The 26663-nt window shown below is 45.2% G+C and overlaps 1 protein-coding gene across 1 annotated transcript; it reads right to left on the bottom strand.

The window, feature by feature from the left end:
* Window positions 1–410: 410 nt before the first annotated feature.
* Window positions 411–21047, bottom strand: LOC140205393 (ATP-sensitive inward rectifier potassium channel 11-like). Its single transcript, XM_072272984.1, has 2 exons — window positions 20866–21047; window positions 411–2757 (listed from the first exon to the last, which is right to left on the bottom strand). Exon 2 carries the CDS (start codon window positions 2736–2738, stop codon window positions 1536–1538), a length of 1203 nt encoding a protein of 400 aa, XP_072129085.1. The 5' UTR covers window positions 2739–2757; window positions 20866–21047; the 3' UTR covers window positions 411–1535.
* Between the last annotated feature and the right edge of the window lie 5616 nt (window positions 21048–26663).

Genomic DNA, 26663 nt, shown 5'->3' with positions numbered 1-26663 from the left:
GAGCCGCTGTCACATGACTGGCTAATTAGATATTTTCATTAACCAGTGTACCTAATAAAGTGGCCATTGAGTGTATGCCACCAGATAAATTGATCTGGAATTACATCAAGGTGATCGCTCTCTCTCTCTCGATGCTGGAGAATAGTGCTGGAGCAAGGTTTAACCGCTGCAGTTGGTAGATTTGGACTGATTCAGGTTTATGATGTTTTCTAGGTCTGGTTCTTCTTTATGGGTGATTTTTGAATTGGGGCAGCCTGCAGATAATGAACACTGACCAGAACTGAAAATACCTTTTCATTTTGTGTTTTTCCACTCATTATTGTTGCTGTAGCTGGCGCAATTATTTTTTTTTGCATGTGGGGGGGGGGGGGGAGTTGATGTTTTTCTTTGAACGGGTTGGATTCCATGGTTCTTTGTTTCATGGCTGTCTGTGGGGAAGACAAGTTTCAGGGTTGTACTCTGCATACATTAATAAAAAAAATGTACCTTGAACCTTTGACACTAGTTCAGTAATGACAGAACAACATCATGTGGATTTGTGGGAGGAAGGAAGTTGTGGAGATTTATACCTTGAAGGATTAGGGATAAGCGTTCTAAGTTGAATCAGCAAGGCCACAAAGTTCCAGGTGTTCCAAACCTGGTATCCACAGACCCCTTGCTTAATGACATTAGGCTATGGCATTAAAAAGGTTGGGACCCCTGCATCTGGAACCCAATCCATCCAATAACACCCTGGCAGATTTGCTATTCCGTGACTGTTCTTGGCACTTTTAATGAGACCATAAGATATAGGAGCAGAATTAGGCCATTTGGCCCATCAAGTCTGCTCTGCCATTTCATCAGGGCTGATCTATTTTCCCTCTCAGCCCCAAATCTCCTGCCTTCTCCCCATATCCCTTCATGCCCTGACCAATCAAGAATCTATCAACCTCTGCCTTAAATACACCCAATGACGGCCTCCACAGAAACCTCTGGCAACGACTTCCACAGATTCACCACTCTCTGGCGAAACAAAATTCCTCCGTGTCTCTGTTCTAAAGGGACGCCCCTCTATTCTGAGCCTCTTGTCTTAGTCTCCCCCACCATAGGAAACATCCTCTCCGCATCCACTCTAATGAGACCTATCATCACTCGATAGGTTTCAATGAGGTCACCCCTCCTTCTCCTGAATTCCAATGAGAACAGAGCCCTCAAACGCTCTTCATGTGACAAGCTTTTCAATCCCAGAATCATTGTCGTGAACCTCCTTTGAACCCTCTCCGGTGTCAGCACATCCTTTAAGATAGGGGGCCTAAAACTGTTCACAGTAATCCAAGCTTTATAATGCCTCCAAGATTGCATCCTTGCTTTTATATTCTAGTCTCTTGAAATGAATGCTAACATCACATAATAAGGTTATGAGTGTTGATTTCAGCTCCAGTCTTTCAGGCTCAGCATGGACAGGATGGGCCAAATGGACAGTTTGGTGCTCTAGGACTCTAAACGTTCAACACGTGTGTGGAAGAAGATTTTGTGGAGCAAAGGCCCATGACAAACTACAGATCTGATAAACAGTCGACCGACTGAAATCGCACAAATGACTTTACGCCCACTGGCGATGAGTTGGTGATCTCCGAGGAGCTCCTTCTGCGCAGAGCACTCAGCCGATGTTTTGGCCCATTGTCCCTGCGCTCACTTCTCCCCTGCCTCTCTCGCGCCATCGCGCTGTACAGGGGCATGTTAGTCTTCACGGTGTTGCCAAACTTGGAATAGTCAACCGCGTACCTGCCCTCTTCCTCAGTCACGATGGGCACGAACCTATGGCCCCAGAGTATCTCCTCCGGCAGGTAGGAGGTACGCACTTGGGTCGTGATGCCTGTGGTCTCCACCACACCTTCGAGCAGGACCACCACCTCAAGATCTTCTTGCTGGAGGTCAGACTCGGACAGAGCGTAGAGCGGGCTCTTCTCGTCAATGGTGTGGCTTATGATAAGGGGGGACACTAGGAAGATGGCATTGGGTTGCACCGAGTTCTCAACCTGGATGTCGATCTGGGAGATGGGGATCACCTCCCCCTCCTGCGTGGTGGTCTTCTTCACCAGCTGCATTCGGATGGTCGCGCTGATGATCATGCTTTTCCTCAGGTCGCCCACCCGGAACATGAAGCAGAGCTTACCGTTCCTCTGCGCTATGACCGCGTGCTTGCTGAAGATGATGGTCTCCGCCCTGCGGTTGGCCTGGGCGGTCTTCATGAAAATACAGCCCAGCATGACGGCGTTGACGATGAGGCCCGTTATGTTCTGGATAATGAGGATGGTGATGGCCATCGGGCACTCCTCTGTCACCATCCTGCCGCCGAACCCTATGGTCACCTGCACCTCGATGGAGAAAAGGAAGGCAGAGGTGAAAGACTTGATGCTGGTGATGCAAGGCACGGCCCCCTCCTGCCCAGCATCCAAGTCCCCGTGGGCGAAGGCAATGAGCCACCAGAGCATGGCGAACACAATCCAGCTGCACAGGAAGGACATGGTGAAGATCACCAACGTGTACGGCCACTTAAGGTCCACCAGGGTGGTGAAAATGTCCTGAAGGAAGCGCCCCTGCTCTCGGATGTTCTTGTGGGCCACATTGCAGCCTCCGTTCTTTGAGACGAAACGGGCCTTCCTCGACCTGGTGCAGTATCGGGGCTGTGACAGGTTGTCCTCCACTAATCTGGTCAGCAGGTACTCGTCTGGGATGATGCCCTTCCTCGCCAGCATCGTGGGTGTAGGTAACCACCTGTGGGGCCAGTTAGAAACAGGAAGAAAGTGTTAGGTTCTTTTCCAAGTTGACACACTTCTATATTACCCTTAGTGGACTACAACCTTGGAACATTACTACGGCAACTTGTACCCAGTCATGTTTTAGGCTTCAATTTCTTTGTTTGCTGCTGCTTGGTTATTCATGAATTATTCTTCTGCCTGTTGTCAAGTTTATTATTGCACAGTGAGGTACAACTACAAGGAATAAAATAACGAGCTTGAAGCAGTATCGCAGGTACATGGGTTCTGATAACAACACCTCGAACACAAGTTACGTATACATTTACGTCACGACAATGTACAACGAGGTCACCGGACAGACACTGAAGCTAGTGGATATAAAAGTGTTTATTCAACAAAAGCAAGCAATTGGCATCATAATTCGAGACGCTCTTGGAAGAAGAGGCCCACTCGACTCAGTAGGATGTGGCTTTGTTTATATGCTAAAGATCAAAGGCAACAGCGGGCCAATGTATCTATAATGCTTCCTTTAAATTACATGTAGTTGTCAAATGCCTCTTTCTTAGCACCCACACTCCAGACACCCAAAATGAATCACAAACACAAGCAAGTCTGTAGATGCTGGAAATCCGAGGCAACACACACAAAATGCTGGAGGAAGTCAGTAGGCCAGGCAACAGGTATGGAAAAGAGTAAACAGTCAATGTTTTGGGCCAAGACCCCAGAATGGAAGTTAATTGCCACCGACTCTCAGCCACATTCTTGTATATGCAGGCATCTGAGTTTAATAGTTCAGAGCTGCATTTTTAATTCGATCTGCAATCCACATTCAAATCTGAAGATTGGTTGCTGGTGAAATTAATATTTGCTATGTAGCCCAACTCTAGAATATGACCCAACCTATCACACCGAAGGAAAACAAAACTGCTAAACAAGGAAGTGCGAAGATACCCAGGATCAGAGACAAGTCTATGGTGATGCAGGAGGTGGTCAATTGTTAGAGGAGGATTAGATCGGATCAGTTCAAGAGCCTGTCGGTAAATCTCATCTAAACATTGAACATCTGAATCAATATTGACATTGAACATCTGTTTGGTGACTGTAGTATGGAGCGGATTGATGATGGTGCTAAACGGCAACTCCTTTGCTTGCATTTTCGGAAACAGCTCTATTTCTATCTTTATTTCTCCCTTTCAGGGTTCTTTTGAAGACCCTGACCTTAAGTAACACGCTGACTATGGGGGAATGCGGGAATGGGACCCACTCTCGGGGTTTCATGACCGGCCGTTGTTGCTCGGCACGCCAAGGGTTCAGCCCAAGAGTCCAGCTCTGATTCAGAAGCCTAGGATTTCAAGGCTCCGGAGACGGGCGGATCGAGGGTCGGTGTCCCGACAGGAGATCCATGTGTCGTTGTGGGAGTCAGAATATCTAAGGCTGTGTGCCCAGATCTTTAAGCGCAGAGCACGAAAAGAAGCGACGTAACTGACTTTTAACATGGTAAACCAGCGAGTTGTTTGTTTTGTCTCCCCGCTCGCTGTGAAACGGAGACATCTCTTTCTCCCTTATTACGGAGGGAGGGAGAGAGAACCTGTGGTATGTCAAACACCGGGTGAAACGCAAAGTCTTTAGGGTAACTGCAAGTCTGTCTTTGCCGTTGCCTTGCTCACGCTTGAGCGTTCGGTGACGGGTACCGATGTTTTTTTTCTGCTGGTGGGGGAGGGGGATTGTTGCTTGCTGCCACCAACACGCAGGAGGGAGGGGAGCTTGGGGGGGGGGTCTAATATTTAACTGTCGTTCATTTGGGGCACTCCTCTGTTTTTGTGGATGGTTGCAAAGAAAAGCATTTCAGGATGTATATTGTATACATTTCTCTGAGATTAAATTGTACCTTTGAAACCTTTTTGAAATATTCTCGATGCAGCACTGAGGAAGTGCCACACTGTTGAATTCCAGTGACTTTAAACCATAATCCAAGCTGTGGCTTTTTGACCTGTAGGACTAGGGTTGTGCAAGTTGGTTCAAGAACCTGCACGTTTCAGGAGAGTACCTTTCTCACTTCTGTTTAATGAATCTGACTCAGGTTATTCGGGCAAGCATCAGCATGCAGCTCAATATTCCCCACTCAGGGTTGTGAACTGGGATCAAGAATACAAAATCTAATAGGGCCCTTTCTCCTTCCACTCCTCCCATTGTCCATTCTCCTATCAGCTCTTTACCTCTTCCACTTATCACCTCCCAGCCTCTTACTTCATAGAGCAACACACACCCAAAATCCTGGAGGAACTCAGCAGGTCAGGCAACATCTATGAGGAGCGAAAAGGAGTCAATGTGATGGAGGATCTCGGCCCAAAACATCGACTCTTTATTTCTTTCCATAGATGCTGGCAGAGCTGCTGAGTTCCTCCAGCATTTTGTGCGTTACTTGTCACCTGTTTGCATCCTTCCTCCCCACCATCTTATTCTGTCTTCCATCCTCCTCCTTCTCCAATCCTGATGAAGAGTCTCGGCCCGAAACGTCGACAGTTTATTCCCCTCCATAGATGCTGCCTGACCTGCTGAGTTCCACCAGAATTATGTGTGTGTGCTTAAGATTTCCAGCGTCTGCAAATTGAAGTCTTTAACATAAACGGATTATCTTTTCAACACCATGAGCAGAAAACCACAAGCTACGAGCCCTGCTTTCAGTGCTGGAGGGTTACACTGGATATCACCGAAGGAGAGAAGACAACTCTTTACTAGTGCAAACAACAGGAATTCTGCAGATGCTGGAAATTCAAGCAACACACATCAAAGTTGCTGGTGAACGCAGCAGGCCAGGCAGCATCTGTAGGAAGAGGTGCAGTCGACGTTTCAGGCTGAGACCCTTTACTAGTGCCTTTGATCCATTTTAGGGACCTAGTAATTCTGTCATCAGGGAAGCAAACTACATTCAAATAGCGCCTCCTGGGGTGGGGGGAGGAGGAAGGAAAGATGAAAGCAAAGTTCACATTTTTTAATAGCACTTTCCCCATCCTCAGGACACCCCAGAACATTGGTTGAGCAATTTAATAATTTCATAGCATCATATACAGTGCCTTGAAAAAATACTCCACCCCCACAACTAGTTTCACATCTTACTATCTCATTTTCTAAATTTAATATATTGAAGTAGGATTTTTTTTGAGCTAATCTACAAAACGTTGTGCATCATGTCAAATCAAAAGGAAAAATTCCAAAACCTGTCAATAACTTAGTAAGAATTAAAAACCAAACTCGAGGCTGAAAAAAAAAAAATCGTTTCCTTTGTAATTACTGATATCCCCTCAGGTACAGTTCTGTAAATTACCTTACCAACTCGCCCAATTGGTTGACGCAGAAATTGGAAGATCACCATTTTCAATGAAAACCCCCTCTCGAAAGTATAGTCAATTTTCAACAGACCAAAGTGAAGGCAAAAGAGCTTTAAAGACAAGTCAGGGAAATGAGTTTCAGTCAATATTTTGGGCTGAGACCCTTCCTCAGGACTGAATTAAAGACAGCAAAAATATATATTATTGGTGCAATAACACTGTAACACTTGCAGATCATTCTAGCTCTGGATGAAGACACTTGCACAACTTGTACAGTCCTGATAAAGGGGCACAGCATGAAGCATCGGCCATAAATGCTGCCTGACCTGCTGAGTTCCTTCAGCATTGTGTGTGAGATGCTCTGGATTTCCAACATCTGCACAATCTTGTCCGTTCCCATTCTCGTTTATAGAGTCATTGGAAAGTACAGCATGGAAACAGGCCCTTCGGCCCATCGAGTCTGTGCCAAACCATTTAAACTGCCTACTCCCATTGACCATAACCCTCCATACCCCTACCACCCATGTACCTATCCAAACTTCTCTTAAATGTGGAAATCAAGCTCACATGCACCACTTGCGCTGTCAGCTTGTTCCACACTCTCATGACCCTCTGAGTGAAGAAGTTCCCCCTCAAACCTTTCACCCTTAACCCATGACCCCTGGTTGTAGTCCCACCCAACCTCAGTGGAAAAAGCCTGCTTGCAATGTTGTTGTCTCGGTATGGCAGGTGTTTTCCTTGTCACACTTCTAATTGGCTTTTGTCAAGCCACGCCTCCTGCTCGTGGCCACATCGATGAACTGCGGCAAAGACGTCCCGGATCTCGCTGGCAGGGCACGCTTGGACCAGGTGGAGGACATGCTGGGTTGGGGAAACCACGGGGGCAAGCTGGGGTTTGTCAGGTGCCCCATCAGTGGTAGTGTTTGCCCCATTTTGACAGGTTGACTTCTGAGTCTATTTGCAGCTGTCCAGCTTTTTCTCTTGAGGAGCAAGGCGGGGTCGTCAATCAAATCTCCACTGGGGGTGGGGTTGTCGGTGTACCTGTACTGGCACCATTCTGTGTGTTCGTCAAAGCAGCCAAGGCTCTTCAAATTATAGAAAGGTTTTTGGGATTTGAATCGGGAAGTTGAAGGAGCATTTTCAATGAGTTTACAAACTGGATACGCTTGCAGAATTTTGCTGAAGCTGCTCTTCCACTGATCTCCAGGGGTGCTATTCCGTTCATTGTTGGGAGCCTTTGGGCAGGTGAGGATTTTAGGGCTCCTGAGATTATTATCATAGAAATATGGAGGTGAGTATTGCTAATGTTAGTTTGAGAACTTCTCTCCCAGGAGGGTGCGTAATAGATGGCGGCGCGACGCAGCGCACAGCGGCCACTCCAGTGATGAATATCTGTTATTTGTCAAGTAGGATGCCATGCACAATCCTGATTTGATGGAGACGGACATGAGAAGCACGGAGGAACATCTGGTGAAACTTCTAAAATGCCTGTTTTGCTGCCGCTGCTACTGTGCGATCCAGAATCTCCGGAGGGGAAGGCCCCGAATCCTCGGCTTTGCTTGTTGCTCGGTGGAGGGAGCCGGGGTCGAAACGCTCCACAGAGATGGTGCTCGGTGTTGGAGGCTTGAAGTTTTCGGAGTCGGTTGTGGTCGGGTGCTTCCAGGGTGCTGAATTGGCAAGTTTGCGGCACTGGAGGTTCATGGCAGGGAGAGTTTCTTCCTTCTACCGTCTGTGTGAGATGATGGGGCTATCGGGATTTTGAGACTTTTTTTTTTACCATGCCCATGGTCTGCTCTTTATCAAATTACGGTATTGCTTTGCACTGTTGTAACTATATGTTATAATTGTGGTTTTTGTCAGTTTTAGTCTTGGTCTGTCTTGTGTTTCTGTGATATCCTACTGGAGGAACATTGTATCATTTCTTAATGCATGCATTACTAAATGACAATAAACGAGGACTGAGTGTCCTCATAATCTAAAATATTTGGCGAGTGGGAAACATTCCTAGGCCGGATGTTCGTAGGACTGACTGGTTAGCACCCTGTCTGGATTTTAGCTTTTTTGCAACATTTTGAAGTAGATCTTTTATGAGGGAGTTCGATCTAGTGTGAATCCTATGTACTTTGGGTGTGAATCATTGGGTAGCTGTCTGTCATTTAGTTTGATGTCAAGTTTAAATTTGGTTAGTCGGTTGTCCAGATGAAATATGCAAGTTACTATTTTGTTGACATTCATATTTAGGTGCCACTTTGAGAAGCAGGTGGATAGGGATTTGATAACTTGGGTAAGGTTTTTTCCTCAATAATCTGACATTGTTCGATTCAAAGGTTATGGCTCTGTTATCAGCACATCCAAGTTGAAGGTAATTGTAAGCAAATTTGCTATCTATATATCCCTCCAAAGTATTTTGGCCCACAATGTCGACTGTGCTCTTTTCCTAGAATGCTGCCTGACCTGCTGAGTTCCTCCAGCATTTTGTGTGTGTTGCTCAAGATTTCGAGCATCTGCAGATTTTCTGCTTTATAGATCCCTCATACTCTTCAAGATCCTGCCCAAACTAATTCCCACTCTTTTCTCACTCTCTGTAATTTCTAATATCACATTCCTCCTAATCCTACCGCACCCACACCCAGAATCACAGTCAGGATTATCATCACTGACACATGCCATGGAATTTGCCGTCTTGTGACAGCCGTATAATTCAGGCTTTACAAATTACAAAGTTCCAACTAAAGTAAGTAAACCATGAAAAAAAGAGGAATAATGAGGTAGTGTTCGTGGGAAGGACACCTCATTCTTCGTCTGGGTGTGTTAGTGTTGCAGTCTGCAGAACTCAATAATATTAAGTTCTCTAATTCCAGGTTCCTTGTGACTGCAGATGCTGGAGTCAGGAACAACAAACAATCTGCAGAGTTCCTCCAGCAAATTGTTTGTTGCTTCAGATAACCTGCTCTATCTTTGTGCCTGCCATTCTTTTTTCTTCCCCCATTTGTATCTTCTGGCCTGATTCCTTTAGGTTGTTTTAGCCAGGTGAGGTGGTGGGAATAAGCTCAAAAGACTCTGCAGATGCTGGGGTCAAAGCAACACTCACAACATGCTGGAGGAACTCAGCAGGTCGGGCAGCATCCGTGGAAATGATCAGTTAACATTTCGGGCAGGAATCCTTCGTCAGGACTGAAGAGGGAGGGGGCAGGAGCCCTATAAAGAAGGTGGGGGGAGGGTGGGAAGGGGAAGGCTGGTAGGTTCCAGGTGAAAAACCAGTAAGGGGAAAGATAAAGGGGTGGGGGAGGGGAAGCAGGGAGGTGATAGTTAGGAAAGGTGAAGAAGGAATAGGGGAAAACACAACGGGTAGTAGAAGGAGGCAGAACCATGAGGGAGGTGATAGGCAGCTGGGGGAGGGGGCAGAGTGAAATAGGCTTAGAGGAAGGGAGGGGGAGGGAATTACTGGAAGTTGGAGAATTCTATGTTCATACCAAGGGGCTGGAGACTACCTAGACAGTATATGAGGTGTTGCTCATCCAACCTGAGTTTAGCCTCATCATGGCAGTAGAGGAGGCCATGTATGGACATATCTGAATGGGAATGGGAAGCAGAGTTGAAGTGGGTGGCTACTGGGAGATCCTGTCTGTTGTGGCGGACAGAGCAGAGGTGCAGAATAAGCTCCCACTACCTATTGAATGCTCCTTAACAGCCTGCATCTCAAATAGCCTCTAGACAACCAAGTTCAGCTCCTGGCTTTTACGTGTGGCTTAGCTACTAAGCTCAGCAGAACTATTTCTACTGACAGAAGAGATAAAACCGAGTTACTGGTGCCTCAAAACCAGTCACTTCGGGCCGATGGGGCTCATCAGCCACGGTTGGCAGCTCATTGAGGAGAGGGAAAACTCTGATCTCAAACCCCTGCTGCCTTGCGGCTACACCCACTCATGGGGAAGGCTTTGGGAGTAAACCTCGAAGAAAAATCCAGAGCTGGAGTCCTTAAGGCAGTCCTACATCGAGTTCAACGCTGACTGGTGACTCCTGGTACCAAACTGTATCAGTCTCTGCCATTCCTTTAGATTCATCAGCTCTGTGGAGAGGGGGAGTTTGTACTACTCTGGCTTGCATCGACTGCTAGGACACAACTTCCATGGTTGGCCCCAATTAACAGAGGGACTACTAATTAACCTGCATCGGGGACACTGGTTGAATGATTATAAGCATAATTCTGGCTCATTATCACTGACATATGTCAGGAAATTTGTTTTGAACTCTCTCCCTCCGACCCCTTCACCCCACTCTCACGCAAAACATTATGAAGTCCTTCACATTCGCTGTAGAGAGCAGGTTTAATTTAATTCACCTGGAAAGACAGCACCACCTTGTGTTAACATCTCTGGAGCAGGACTCAGTCCTACGGTGATCTGACTCAGACGAGAGCTGGCCAATGAGAGGAGCCTTCAACGGTGCAGAGACAGGCTACAAGTGCCCATCAACATTCGCGCTAATTGTGCTTTTAAAATACAGCTGTGCAGGCCAACCATTGCTCTGAGGAGGAATACGAGTACGATATAAAAAGATGGCCTGAAAACTGTGTGGCACTTTAAATGCTTTTATATGCACAATACAAATATGTAGAAATGAAAATTGGAAAAAATATTGCGATTTTATCTATTAATTGAAAGGTATAATGAAATACAGTAGAGCAAAGAAAGTCTTTCATGTTTCATCTCAGCATTGTATACTGCATACATACTTCGATTACAAATGTACTTTGAATCCCTGCTGACCTGATCTTCTGCCTCACCGCATCTACCTGCAGCCGGACCGATGTTTCCTGTAAAGCGTTAGCGTACGTACACACACCTTTTGCCACTAGTGACAAAGGAATTTAAACTGCGCACGAAAGGTTGTCACCCTCTACCTCGTTGGCAGGTTAAGTATATTTCACGATCGTACACAATCACACTTACTTTTCCGGTTTCTGCTGTGGAGGGGGTTGACAATATGAAGTTTGCGACGATTTGTCTGCAGATTTTAGAACTGGCTTATTTATACTGTTTTTAATTAATGAAATTATTGATTCACTATGTCAAATTGCAAGGTGTGAAGCGCAAAAGAACTGCTAGTTCATTTAAAGTGGAACGGCTTGATGAAACAGTAGAAACTGCTACACCGAAAGCTCATGAGGTCAGGAACTTGCAGCTACGAGAAATATTTATGTACAGAACAGAAACTGGTGTTACCTGCGTGTATTGTCGCGATGCAGAAGTTGCCGGAGTAGTTTCAAGTTTGCTTCCACTTAAGAATTCAGTGTGCACATGTCCTCACTGGGCAAAAAAAATTGCACAACACAAGAGATTTTTGTGCCCACTGGTTATTATAACTTAGTGGAAACGTTGACCTAGACTATATCTAGGTAAGCATCTCTCATCCGGGGACCTCTCCCTACTTCTGTCAAATTGAACCTACGTCAACCACTCCACTAGTGACTCATCTACACTCATACCACCTTCTGAGAGGAGTTCCCCCTCAGATTCCTCTTGAAAATTCCACCTTTCACCCCAAACCCACACTCAGTGGCCACTTTATTAGGTACACCTGCTCGTTAATGCAAATGTATAACCAGCCAATCGTGGCGGCAACCCAATTCATAGAACCGTGTAGACATGGTCAAGGGGTTTAGTTGTTCAGACCAAACATCAGAATGGGGAAGAAATGTGATCCAAGTGACTTTGACCGTGGAATGATTGTTGGTGCAAAGACGGGGTGGTTTGAGTATCTCTGAAACTGCTGATTTCCTGGGATTTTCACACACAGTCTCTAGAGTGGGGTTCCCAATCTGGGATCCACACACTCCTTAGTTACTAGCATAATGCCAGGAGGTATTAACCCCTTTGTTAACCTATCCCTCAACGTCAGCAAGACAAAGGAATTGGTTGTTGACTTCAAGAGTAGTGGACCGCACAACCCAATTTACATTGGTGGTGCACAAGTGGAACAGGTCAAAAGCTTTAAATTCCACGGGGTCAGTATCACAAATGACCTGACTTGGTCCAACCAAGCAGAGTCCATTGCCAAGAAGGCCCACCAGCATATTTACTTACTGAGAAAACTAAAGAAATTTGGCCTGACCCCTAAAACCTTCACTAATTTTTATAGATGCACCGTAGAAAGCATTCTTCTAGGGTGCATTACAACCTGGTATGGAAGCTCTCCTGTCCAAGACCAGAAGAAGCTGCAGAAGATCGTGAACACAGCCCAGCACATCACACAAACCAATCTTCCATCCTTGGACTCACTTTACACCGCACGCTGTCGGAGCAGTTCTGCTAGGATAATCAAGGACACGACCCACCCAGCCAACACACTTTTCGTCCCTCTTCCCTCCGGGAGAAGGCTCAGGAGCTTGAAGACTCGTACGGCCAGATTTGGGAACAGCTTCTTTCCAACTGTGAAAAGACTGCTGAATGGATCCTGACCCGGATCTGGGCCGTACCCTCCAAATATCCGGACCTGCCTCTCGGTTTTTTTGCACTACCTTACTTTCCATTTTCTATTTATGATTTATAATTTAAATTTTTAATATTTACTATCGATTTGTAATCCAGGGAGCAGGAAGCGCAGAATCAAGTATCGCTGTGATGATTGTACGTTCTAGTATCAATTGTTTGGCAACAATAAAGTATAATACCCTGTGGCATTAAAAAAGTTGGGAAACTCTGCTCTAGAGTTTACAGAGAATGGTGCGAGTAACAAAAAAACATCAGGTGATGCTGATGAGGCCTCCTCTACTTTGGCAAGACCTGTCGTAAGTTGGGGGACCACTTCTTCGAGCACCACTGCGCCATCTGCCACAAGCAAAACTTCCCAGTGGCCAAACATTTCAGTTCCGATTCCCATTCCCTCAGGATGGAGGAGCAACACTGTATATTCCGTCTGGGTAGTCTCCAACTTGACAGCATGAATATAGATTCCTCCTTCCAGTAGAAAAGAATTTCTCTCCCCCCTCCCCTCTTCATCTGTTCCCCACTCTGGCCTCTTACCTCTTCTCACCTGCCTCTCACCTTCCCTTCCTCCTCTGGCCCGCTCTCCTCTTCTCTCAGATTCCTTCCTCTCCAGCCCTTTACCTTTCCCACCCACCTGGCTTCACCCATCACCCTTCTATCTTGTCCTCCTCCTCCCCCCACCTTTTTTGTTCTAGCATCTTCTCACTTCCTTTCCAGTCCCGACAGTCTCAGCCCAAAACGGCGACCGTTTATTCATTTGTATAAAATGCTGCCTGACCTGCTGAGTTCCTCCAGCATTTTGTGTGCTTTGCCATGTACTCAATATCCTGATTTACGAAGATCAATATGCTAAAAGCTTTCTTTATGACCCTATCTACTGGTGACACTGAATCACACATCCACATCACAACACACTCCTCTCACCTGCTTTTGTGTCATCAGAAGTCAGCAAATAATTGAGGGCCAATATTCGATCTCTCGGGAAATCCCTTAGTTACATCTCTCCAGCCTGAAAAGAATTTACACGTTCTTTTCTATGTGATAGCCAGTTTTAAAATCAATACCAATGCACTTTCTCCAATACCTTGGGCTCTTAATCTATGCAACAGCCTCGTGTGGCATCTTTCAAATGCTTTTTGGAAATAAATTCATTGGCCACTCTGGTAGATACCTCCTGTACCTAATAAAGTGGCCACCAACTTCATGTTCGTGGTTTTCTGCTGCTGTAGCCCATCCACATCAAGGTTCGATGTTTTGTGCATTCAGAGATGCCCTCTGTACACCACTGTTTAACGTGTGGTTATTTGAGTTATTGTCACCTTCCTATCAGATTGAACCAATCTGGTCATTCTTCTTTGACCTCTTCCATTAAAAAAGCATTTTCACCCACAGAACTGCTACTCACTGGATTTTTTTTATAGCAACTTAATGACTGTCATCCAGTAGCACTCACATGTACACAATGAAGTGCTTTGAGAGGTTGATCATGGCCAGAATCAACTCCTGCCTCAGCAAGGACCTGGACCTCCGCGATTTGCCCATCATGGCAGACGCAATCACAATGGCTCTTCACACAGCTTTAGATCACCTGTACAATACAAACACCCTTGTCAGGATGCCGCTCATTGCCTATAGTTCAGTGTTTAACACCATCATTCCTACAGGCCTGATCGATAAGTTACAGAACTTGGTCTCTGTAACTCCCTCGGCAACTGGATTCTCGACTCCCTAACCAGAAGACCACAATCTGTGCAGGTTGGTATTAAAATCTCCTCCTTGCTGACGATCAATTCTGCCACACCTCAGGGATGAGTGCTTAGCCCACTGCTCTACTTCCATGAATCTGGCCAGGCATAGCTCAAGTGCCATCTATAAACTTTCTGATTGTTGGCAGAATTTCAGACAGAAACAAGAGGGCGTACAGGAGCAGGATACACCAGCTAGTTGAGTGGTATTGCAGCAACAACCTTACATTCAACATCAGTAAGGCCAAAGAGCTGATTGTGGACTTCAGAAAGGGTAGGACGAGGAGTCCGGAACCAATCCTCGGAAGTGGAGAGAGTGAGCAGTTTCAAGTTCCTGGGTGTCTAGACCTCTGAGGATCTAATCTGGTTTCAACACATCGATGCAGCTATATTTCATTAGGAGTTTGAGGAGATTTGGTCCGTCACCCAAGAAACTAGGAAACTTCTACAGATATACCGTGGAGAGAATTCTGACTGCCTGCAGCACCACTTGGTATGGGGGGTGGTGGTGTGGCTACCGCACAGGATCGAAAGAAGCTGCATAAATTTGTGAAAGTAATCAGCTCCATTTTGGATACTAACCTCCATAGTATCCAAGACATCTTCAAGGAGAGGTGTTTCAAAAGGCAGCATCCATCATTAAGGACCCCCACCAGGACATGCCTTCTTCTCATTATTGCCATCAGGAAGGAGATACAGGAGCCTGAAGGCACACACAAACTCGGCAATTCAGGAACAGTTTCTTCCCCTCTGCCATCCGATTCCTGAATGGACATTGAACCCATGAACACTACTTGACTTTTATTATTTCTGTTTTTGCACTATATTAATTTAACTATTTAATATACATATATATGCACTCACTGTAATTGATCTTAATTAATTTTTTTCTATTTAATCTGTATTGCATTGTACTGCTGCCACTAAGTTAACAAATTGCATGGCATATGCCGGTGATATTAAACCTGATTCTGATTCTCTTTAAAGCGTTTCCAACCTGTTTTATTACATAGATCCCCACCGTGAACTGAGGTGTGCGAGGAACCCAGGTTGGGAACCCCCTGCTCTCCAGACTATTGTGTGTGAAAATCCCAGAAGATGGGCAGTTACGCAAACCCGTCTGGCACCAACAATCATTCCATGGTCAAAGTCACTTAGATCACATTTCTTCCCCATTCTGATCACTGGTCTGAACAACTGAACCTCTTGACCACGTCCGCATGCTTTTATTATCCCGGTCCAACTCAGGTAACTCCACTTTCCTAGTGTTATAAATTCAAGATAGTAGGTTTCATTCTGTGCTGTTCATCCTCAAACTTAGGCCATAAGACACAGGAGCAGAATTAGGCTGATTTATTATCCCCACCCCCCCACCCTCAACTCCATTCTCCTGCTTTATCCCCTGAAACCCTTGACCTCCTCACTAATCTCCTTACTAAGGAGGAGAAGATGGCAGTGTGCACGGCGTCTTTGGTGAATGATATCTGTAATCTGTCGAGTAGGGGACCGTGCACAATTCTGATTTGATGGAGACGGACGTGAGAGTATGGAGGAACATCTGGAAAACTTCTGAAATGCCCGCTTCGCTGCCACTGCTACTGTGTGGTTACCGGAATCTCCGGAGCTGAAGGCCCCGGAATCCTCGGCTTTGCGTGTTTCAGCGGCCGGGGCAAGGTCGAAGGCGCTCGGCAGAGGATGGCGCTCGGAGGGGCTGGTTGGAGGCTCGAAGTTTTCAGACGGATGGACTCAGTGTCGGCTGTGGTCGACTGCTTCCAAGGCATCGGCAAGTTGACGGTGCCTGGAGGTCTATGGCAGGGAGTTTCTCCCTCTTGCCGCCTGCTATCGGGGACTCGGGAGTAGATCGACTCGGGGACTTTTGAGAATTTATTTACCGTACCCATGGTTTGTTCTTCATCAAATTATGGTATTGCTTTGCACTGCTGTAACTATTATGTTATCATTATGTGGTTCTGTCAGTGTTAGTCTTTGGTTTGTCCTGTTTTCTGTGATATCACTCCGGAGAAACATTGCATCATTTCTTAATGCATGTATGCATTAAGAAATGGCAATAAAAGAGGATTTAGTGTTCTCATAATCTAATCTAATCAAGAACCTATCAACCTCCGCTTCAAATATACCCAACGACCTGACCTCCTCAGCCGTCTGTGGTAATGAATTCCACAGATACACCACTGTCTGGATACAGAAATTCCTCCTTATCTCTGTTGTCCTTGTACTCTGAGGTTGAGTCCTCTGGTTCGAGACTCACTTACTAATGGAAACATCCTTTCACATCCACTTTATCCATGCCTTTCAATATTCTGTGGGTTTAATTGAGCTCTCCCTCTCATGCCCAGAAACATGAAAGTTCACCTAGGTTTCCATCATATCAGGATCTTTAACTACACGATCAGTTCTTATTTCTCAAAACTCACGAGCAAATCCAATATAGCCCGTTCCTGGATATACAAGTTGGTTGTCTGTCAATTTCAATGACGCCGATAGGAAGCTTTTGAAGTGGAAAAGTCATTGCACGGGGGCAGTCCCCCTCTCTCGATCTCAGAAGCCCTTTCCAGTGGTAAGAGTGATTGTCACAACTGGAGATCTCCTTGGTTGCAGAGGATGGCCACAACGTAGGTTCCATCATATATGGAAGCAAGAAGCAATCTGACGGAATCCACAAGTTCTTTTTCTTCGCCATCCTTACTAGCTTGGTCGGTCCAGTCAATAGGTAGATTAAAATCTTCCATGACAACTGCAGGTCCTTGATACGAGCTGGGTTAGATACATGGGTTATATCCAAAGGGGGGAAAAATGGCTGGAGTCACTTAGCACTTAAGTGCAAGGGGGTTTATTAAAAAAACGATCTTACAAAAAATGAGCAAATATAGCAAAAAGCAAACTGCCAATGCTTACAAAAAGATATCTTCTAGAAAACACCATAATAGCTCCATACTATTTTGTCCAGTGAGAACTCCGGGCAACCCCGATCTGTCTCTCCCACTGAAAGCGATGAGCCCTGTTTATTAGGCACCAGGACATACCATCTTTAATCACACAAAGTTAACTTAAGACTACACATGAATTAGACTATGATGCATCCCATAAAGTAGTTACAATCACATTGCAAAATAAACAGAAGTATCTGGCTTAGATACGGTATATAAACAACATATACACATTGACACATCCGCATTACTGAAGATAAGAAATATTCTGCGATGCAAGGCGGGAAAAGCATCATAAAGTCACCCCGAGCACATCAGCTCGATTTAGGGCCCACTATGAGAATATATCAGGGGAGGGAGGACATTGAAGTGCAGCGACAGAAGAATGACATGTGTCTGTGTCTGTCTGTGTCATACATTTACCAAGAATTCTCCACCCCACCAGCCCTTTATATTTATAGAGAGACAGCGCATTTATTTAATCCGAGCCTAATCACAGGGCAATTTACAATGACCAATTAACTTACCAAGCAGTACGTCTTTGGACAGTGGGAGGAAACCGGAGCACCCAGAGGAAACCCACACACTCACAGGAAGGATATACAGTACAAACTTCCTGCAGAGGACAGCAGAATTGAACTCCAATATCCTGAACTGTAATAACGCCACTGCTACACCATTGTACGAGGGGTGATTGATACATTCGTGGCCTAAGGCAGAAGGAGTCAATTTTAGAAAACCTAGCACATTTATTTTTCAACATAGTCCCCTCCTACATTTACACACTTAGTCCAGCGGTCGTGGAGCATACGGATCCCTTATTTGTAGAAGTGGTCCACAGGAGGGGTGATTGATAAGTTTGTGGCCTACAGTAGAAGGAGATGAGTTACTAACTTCAAACTTTCTGCATTATCACTCAAAGAGTTGAACTGCAGGTGCATGTAACAAGAGCGTCTTGGACCTCCAGGTGGTCCACAGTAGGAGTGATTGATAAGTTTGTGGCCTTAGGTAGAAGGACATGACTTATACAGCTCTCGTTACATGCACGTGCAGTTCAACTCTTTGACTGAAAATGCAGAAAGTTTGAACAACTCATCTTCCTCTACCTTAGGCCACAAAGTTATCAATCGCCCCTGCTGTGGACCACCTCTGGAGGTCCAAAACGCCGACCTCTACAAAGAAAGGATCCGTATGCTCCACGACTGCTGGACTAAGTGTGTAAATGTAGAAAAAAATCAACGTGCTAGGTTTTCTAAAATTGACTCCTTCTACCTCAGGCCACGAACTTATCAATCACCCCCTTGTATATTTACCAGACTACAAGATATAGGAGCAGAATTAGGCCATTTGGCCCATTGAGTCTACTCCACCATTCATCATAGGCGATCCATTTCCCTCTCAGCCCCAACCTCCTGCCTTCTCCACACGACTATAATGAAGACTCTGTGAAAAACCTCTTCCTTAAATATACCCAATGACTTGGCCCCCATGGCTGTCTGTGGCAACAAGTTCCACAGATTCGCCATATCTGTGGAAATTCCTCATCTCCATTCTAAATGAACATCCCTCTATTTTGAAACTGTGTCCTCTGGCCCTAGACTCTCCTCACCATCCTCCAAAAAATTTTGAGCACCCACTCCTGCTGACTGCAACCACATTTTCAGTTAATGCTATTTGATGATATTCCAAATGCTGCCACCAGCTCATCTTTTGGTGTGTCCCAGTACCAAAGCAGCAAGTGCAGCGCTTTCCAGCACCAGTGATAGGAAGATCAGGGTTCAATTCCCACTCCTGTCTTTAAGGAGTGTGTATGGTCTCCCCGTGACCGCACAGATTTCCTCCAGGTGCTTCGGTTTCCTCCCACATTCCGAAGATGTACAGGTTTAGGGTATTAAGTTGCACCACTGCTGCTCCAGAAGCAAAGCAACACTTGCAGGCTGCCCCCAGCATGTCGCAGACAGTGATGAAAACATCACATTTCACTATACGTTTCAATACACCGCACGTGACAAAAAAGCTAATCTAATGGTTCAGCACAGACTAGATGGACTGAAGGGCCTGTTTCTGTGCTGTAGTTTCTATGACTCTAATCTTGACCATTTTCTCAGTCCTGACGCATGCTTCAATCAGAGACTTTCTTGAAGTTCAAAGTAAATTTTAATCAAGGTACATATACGTCACCATAAACAACCCAGAGATTAATTTTCCTGCGGGCATACTCAGTAAATCTATAGAACAGTAACTATAACAGGATCAATGAAAGATCAACCAGAGTGCAGAAGACAACAAACTGTGCAAAATGCAAATAGAAATAAATAGCAATAAATAACGAAAACATAAGATGAAGAGTCCTCAAAGTGAGACCATTGGTTGTGGGCGCATCTCAACGGGTGGACAAATGAGTGTAGTTATCCCCTTTTGTTTAGATTGTTGTGGGGTAGTAGCTGTTCTTGAACCTGCTGGTGCGAGTCCTGAGGTTCTTGTAGTTTTCCTACTATAATAAGGTGGACAATTGCCCTCACAATCTATCATTGCATCTTATTGTCCACCTGCACTGCACTTTCACTTCTGCTGTTACACTTCGTTCTGCAATTGCTTTACAATGTGTTATATTCTGGATGAACAGTATACACAGCAATCTTTTCACTGCATCTCAGTCCATGTGACAAAAACAAACCAATTCCAACCTTGAATCAGCAAACGCCAGGAACACACAGCAGGCCAGTCAGCAGCTGCGGGGAGAGAAGTGGGGTCAATACTTCATTCAGGCGCAGACCTGGATGGTGCCACGAAACACTCGAACAAGCACTGGCACTGCGAAGATCAGAGAGTGACCCAAGGCAAACGCAGACAGGAAATTTCCACACCAGCCACTTCTGTTACACGCTGATATTTACAGCAGCAATGAAGGTCCTACATCTCTGGTGGTGTTCAGGGCTTCGTTCATCATGTCAGTAGCTTCCTCTTGGTTTTCACTACTATCAGTCATTCAAGTCCCAGGGTGGAGACTCAGGAATACCGTCACACTCAGATGTAGAAGGATTCTTCATTGCTGTTTCCATTACAGGACCGTTTTACCAGTCAGGGTTGTTAGCCCTGAGCTGAACCCCCGAACTTGGCGGACTGGTGGATCACTCTTAGTCTGGCCTCTACCCTTTGACCTGTTTGGCATAGGGTAACCTTACCTAGAGCCAAAGCATAAAGCCCTGATTCCAGCCAGCATAGATCTCCAGGTCACTTCAGCCCCTTAACCCAATAACAAGGTTGTGGTCCTCTTGTTGAAAATTTGCACACAGATTGCAGAAATTGAGGACAGTGCGTCCTTCGCCATTCCAAAAAAAATGCAACCAGTTGAGGGGATAACTAATGGGACGACGGCTCCTAGAGAGGGAACGTGGGACAGGAGAGAGGCAATAAATTAAAATGTCATTTGAAATTGAGAGGTTTCCTGAATAAGAGGGAGTGTGTGTGTGTGTGTGTGTGTGTGTTGTGCATTGGTAAGGTACATTTACCACCTGATTTATACTACACAAGAGCGGAGGGAGCCCAGTACACAATCAATTTCATTTTCCTTGCAATAATTTCCGATACACTTCGATCAGAGCGCCACTCACCTCCGATGCCAAAAGCAGAATATGAGTTGCCGCGGTAAGGTTTCAGGAGCATCGATTCCGCATTCCTCGCCTGCAAGGGTCCCTCCGCCTCACCAGGGAACAAAGACCATTTACTCCCGCTCGCTCACCCTGACACAGGTTGGTCTATTAAAATAGAAACAACACAGGCTTGTACCAGGAAAGACGCCGGTCCGAAAGAAATCAGCTGATCCCATCAATTCCCGTGGAAACCAGTGATGGACACAGCCTTAAAAGGACGACTTAAGGGCAAGTGGAAGATTTTATTTTGCCAAATTGCCACCGGCGCACGGATTCCTCTTAAAGGGAAAGTGCCCAGATCACAATGTTAAACGCGATTTCGAAGAGCAAGGCTTCCGCTCCGGTTCTCCGCGGCACGCTCCAGTGTTTCAGCGGGGTGGCGAGGGGGTTTTCCAGAAGCCACATCTTCGTAGGAGGAGCGAAACAAAATGTCAGCCATCTCCTGAGGGAATGGGAGCAACTCGGCTCTTCACACCCGCTGCTGTGTTCACCCCCCAGCGTGAGGCAGGGGAGGGTTTTTTTTTTGCTTTTATTGCATTCTAGCGTAATACCAGTCGCAAGGAGGCCCTTCGGCCCATTGTGACTGTGCCAGCTTATTGAAATCCTACTCCACTCTTTCCCACCCTACCAAGTTCGGGAAGAGTTTTTCAGCAGGTCGGGCAGCATCCGTGGAAACCTGCTGTGAGTGTTGCTTTGACCCCAGCATCTGCAGAGCATTTTGTGTTCGGGAAGAGTTTTGTTATCCTGCAACAATCAGACTCCTGGACCCGCCTGAATAACTTCTCTAGGTTCCTTGGAACATTACCCAATCTCTGACCATTTTTATTTAGACCATGAGAAGAAATTGAGCCACCTGGGACTGTTTGTGCTCACGGGATTCAGAAGAATGAGAGGAGATGTTATAGAAACATATAAAATTATGAAAGGGATAGATAAGATAGAGGCAGGAAAGTTATTCCCGCTGTAGGTGAGACTATAACGAGGGGACATAGCCTCAAGATTCAGGGGAATAGATTTAAGACGGAGGTGAGGAGGAGCTGCTTTTCCCAGAGAGTGGTGAATCTGTAGAATTCTCTGGCCAACAAGGCAGTGGAGGCTATCTCAGTAAATATACTTAAGACAAGGTTGGATAGATTTTTGCAAAGTAGGGGAATTAAGGGTTATGGGGAAAATGCAGGTAGGTGGAGATAAGTCCATGGTCAGATCAACCATGATCTTATTGAATGGAAGAGCAGGCTTGATGGGCCAGGTGGCCGACTCCTGCTCCCGTTTCTTACGTTCTTATGAATCACCTCACATATTCCATAATTGATGCATCTGCCGTGTATTCCCCAAGGCCTCCTCGCATGCTCCGGCCGGGTCACAATCCCACCTGGTGTTGTACCACCATGTATGATGGGTGGGAAGAAGTTCAAGTTCTTTGATTGGCTAAAGAACCAGAGTTAAAGTTGAGGGGAGGTTTATTTATTTATTTATTGGGATGCAGCACAGAACAGGCCCTCCCAACCCTTCGAGCCATGCCACCAGCAATTTAATCCTAGCCTAATCACGGGACAATTTACAAAGACCAATTAGCCTACTAACCAATACATCTTCACACTATGGGGGAAACTTGGAGCACCCAGAGGAAACCCACACGGTCACGGGGAGAATGTACAATCTCCCTACAGGGAGAGGGGAGGGGGGGGGAAATGAACGCAGATTGCTGGTACTGTAAAGCGTTGTGCTAACCACGGCGCTACCATACCGCCCCATTCAGTGAGTTGTGACCCAAAATCCAAATTTAACTGGAGCGCTCAACTATCTAGTGATGGCCACCTGAAAAGGATGTAAGCCATCAAAGTCAAGGTCGAGCTTATTGTTACATGCACAAGTGCACGTATGCACAGGTGCGTTGAAAACTTACCTGCAGCAGCGTCACAGGCACACAGCACCATTCACAAGGAAAACCTAAATGGAACACAAATTATATGTGATTTTTACAAGAAAGAACATGATTGGAGCAAATAAAAACAGTCTACTTTAGTGCAAAGTGATCAGAGTGGTCATAGTGTTGCTGGACTGCAGGTCGGCTGGTAGAGCAGAGAACTGTAGAGGAAATGTAGTCATGAGAGGGAAGGAGAGGAAGAGGGACTCCCCAACCTAAAATTACAGCACATTTTTGTATGTTAAAAAACAAAGGAAACAGGTCAATTTCTATAGTTACAATGCTTCTTTTGAGTTACATGTAGTTTTCAAATACCTGGATCTTCCTAAACTGAGCGTTAATCACTGTGGTCTCTCAGTTGTATTCATGCAATGAGGTGTTGATTGCATTCATGTATATATCAGTTTAGTCAGTGTTACCTGGTCTGTAATTTACTGTTCAGAGCTGCATTTTGAATTCAATCCACAATCCATATTCAGATCTGAAAGTTAGCTGCTGAAGTTAATATTTGCTATGTACCCTAACTCTGGAATATGCCCTAACAGTGTTGGTAAGGTTGAAGTGAAGTAGCTGTTCCTGAACCTGATGGTATGAGACTTCAGGCTTCTGTACTTCCAGCCCAACAGTAGCTGCAAGAAGATAATGTGGACCAGCTGGTGGGGATCTTTGATGATTGATGTTGCCTTCTTGAGGCAGCACTTCCTGTAGATACTACCAAGACATCTTCAAGGAGCGGTGCCTCAGAAAAGTGGCGTCCATCATTGAGGACCCCCATCACCCAGGTATGCCCTCTACTCATTGATTCAGGAACAACTTCTTCCCCTCTGCCATCCAATTCTAAATAGACATTGTAAGACACTAGTCAGGCCGCAGTTGAAGTATTATCAACAGTTTTCTTGGAAAGGATATATTGTCATTGGAGAGAGTCCAGAGGAGGTTCACAAGGATTATTCCTGGAATGAAGGGGTTAACATATGAGGAGGGTTTGGCAGCTTTGGGCCTGTACTCACTGGAATTTAGAAGAATGCGTGGGGATCTCATTGAAACCTACCGAATGTTGGAAGAACTAGATAAGGTGGACTAGATAGGAGAGGATGTTTCCTATGGTGGGGGTATCCAGAATTAGTGTCCACAGCCTCAAAATTGAGGGGGGACCCTTTAGAAGAGAAGTAAAGAGGATTTTTTTTTTAGCCAGAGAGTGGTGAATCTGTGGAATGCTCTGCCACAGACTGCAGTGGAGGACAAATCACTAAAGGCATATATTCAAAGCAGAAGTTGATAGGTTCCTGATTGGTCAGGGCACCGAGGGATACGGAGAGAGGGCAGGTGTATGGGGTTGAGTAGAATCCAGGATCAGCCACGATGAAATGGCAGAGCGGACTCGATGGGCAGAATGGCCTAATTCTGCTCCTATGTCTCATGGTCAATCCCATGATCACTACCTCACTACTTATTTAATATACTAGTTAATTAATTAATAGTTTATATTAATTAACTATTCACTATACATATATACTTACTGTAATTCAGTTGCTTTTTCTATATTTGTCATGAATTCCATTGTTCTTCTGTTTTTGCATAATTTTTTTTAACTTCAATTTTTTTAAGGGAATGTCCTCCAGCACCCAGGGCATGCCCTTTTCTCACTGTTACCATCAGGTAGGAGGTACAGGAGCCTGAAGGCACACACTCAGCGATTCAGGAACAGCTTCTTCCCCTCTGCCATCCGATTCCTAAATGGACATTGAACCCTTGGAGACTACCTCACTTTTTTTAATGTGCAGTATTTCTGTGCTTGGGCATTTTTAAAAATCTATTCAATACACTTAATTGATTTACTTGTTTATTTATGATTATGTTTTATTTATTATTATTATTTTTTCTCTCTCTGCTAGATTATGTGTTGCATTAAACTGCTGCTGCTAAGTTAACAAATTTCACGTCATATGCCGGTGATAATAAACCTGATTCTGATTCTTTTAATACACATATACTTATTGATTTACTTATTTTTCTACATTATCATGTTAGCATATATTAGCATTGTACTGCTGCCACTAAATTGACACATTTCATGACATATGCTGGCGATATTAACCCTGATTCTGACTCTGATGATACAGACACAGAGCTTCCAAGTCAAAGTCAAAGTACATTTATTATCAAAGTGCGTATGTGTCATTTCTGGACATTAAGGGAATCAAAGGAGAAGGAGAAAGTGCAGGAAAATGGTTCTGAGGCAGAAGACCAAGTGTGGTCTGGAGGAATGGTGAAGGTTGCTTACTCCTGCTCCCAATTCTTCTGTCCGACCTGTTTTCTCTCTGAAGGGCAGTGATGGGTAGTGAGAAGGAGGAGGAGGGAAGGCAATTGGTCATTGGGTCAAGATCAGTCCTGTAACAGCCCTGGCTGAGTAAGAGGAAAAAGGAGGTATATCACAGGTGTAGGCAAATAGGAACAAATGAGGAGCTTATGGAGTACAAGAAATGCAAGAGAACACTTAAGAAAGAAATCACAAAAGAAGGCATGAATTTGCAGACAAGGTGAAGGAGAATCCTAAGGCATTCTACAGATATGTTAAGAGCAAAAGGATTGCTAGGGACACAATGGGTTCTTTGCAAGACCAGAATGGTAATCCATGCGTGGAGCCAAAACAGATGGGGCAGATCTTAATTGGGGCATCTGTATTTACCGGGGAAACAAATACAGAGTCTATAGAAGTGAGGCAAAGTGGATTCAGCTTCATTGGATCCTATACAGATTACAGAGCAGGAGGAGTTTTCTACCCTGAGGCAAATCAAGGTGGATAAATCCCCGGGGCTTGACAAGGTGTTCCCTCAGACCCCAGAGGAGGCAAGTACAGAAATTGTCAGGGCCCTAGCAGAGATATTTAAAACATCCTTAGCGACAGAAGAAGTACCAGACGATTGGAGGATAGCTAATGTTGTTCAACTTTTTAGTAAAGGCTCTAAACAGAAACCAGGAAATTATAAAGCTGGTGAATCTGACATCAGTTGTGGAAAGTTATTGTAAGGTATTCTAAGGGACTAGATATATAGGTATTTGCGTAGACATGGACTGATTAAGGAGAGCCAGCTTGGCTTTGTGTGTGGTAGGTCATGTCTAACTAATCTTAAGGAGTTTTTCAAGGAGGTTACCAAGAAAGTGGATGAAGGCAAGGCAGTGAGTGTTGTCGACATGGACTTCAGGAAGGCAATTGACAAGGTCCTCCATGGGAGGTTGATCAAGAAGGTTCAGTCACTCAGTGTTCAAGAAGAGGTAGTAAATTGGATTAGACATTAGCTTTGTGGGAGAAGTCAGAGAGTGGTAGTAGATGGTTGCCTCTCTGACTGGAGGCCTGTGACGAGTGGTGTGCCACAGGGATCAGTGCTGGGTCCTTTGTTGTTTGTCATTTATATCAGTGATCTGGATGTGGTCGATGGGATCAGCAAATTTGCAGATGATGCCAAGATTGGAGGTGTGGTGGACAGTGTAAAGGGATATCATGGCTTGCAGAGGGATCTGCCTCAGATGGAAAAATAGCAGATGGAATTTAATGCAGACAAGTGTGAGGATTTGCAATTTGGTAGGACCAACCAAGGCAGGTCTTACACAGTGAGGAGTGTGGTAGAACAAAGGGATCTGGGAAAACAGGTACATACTTTGTTGAAAGTGGTGTCAGAGATAGAAAGGGTCATAAAGAAAGCTTTTGGCACATTAGACCATAAGACCATAAGACAAAGGAGCAGAAGTAAGCCATTCGGCCCATCGAGTCTGCTCCGCCATTTTATCATGAGCTGATCCATTTTATCCTATTTAGTCCCACTCCTCAGCC

This window comes from Mobula birostris, chromosome 11 (assembly GCF_030028105.1).
Source record: "Mobula birostris isolate sMobBir1 chromosome 11, sMobBir1.hap1, whole genome shotgun sequence".
In the NCBI taxonomy this organism is placed as follows: Eukaryota; Metazoa; Chordata; class Chondrichthyes; order Myliobatiformes; family Myliobatidae; genus Mobula; species Mobula birostris.
Note: the sequence above shows the minus strand (reverse complement) of the source record. Positions and strands in the feature narration are given on the sequence as shown.

What these genes read in the sequence shown, in the direction of transcription:
- LOC140205393 (XM_072272984.1), bottom strand. Translation starts at nt 2,738, where the DNA reads ATGCTGGCGAGGAAGGGCATCATCCCAGACGAGTACCTGCTGACCAGA.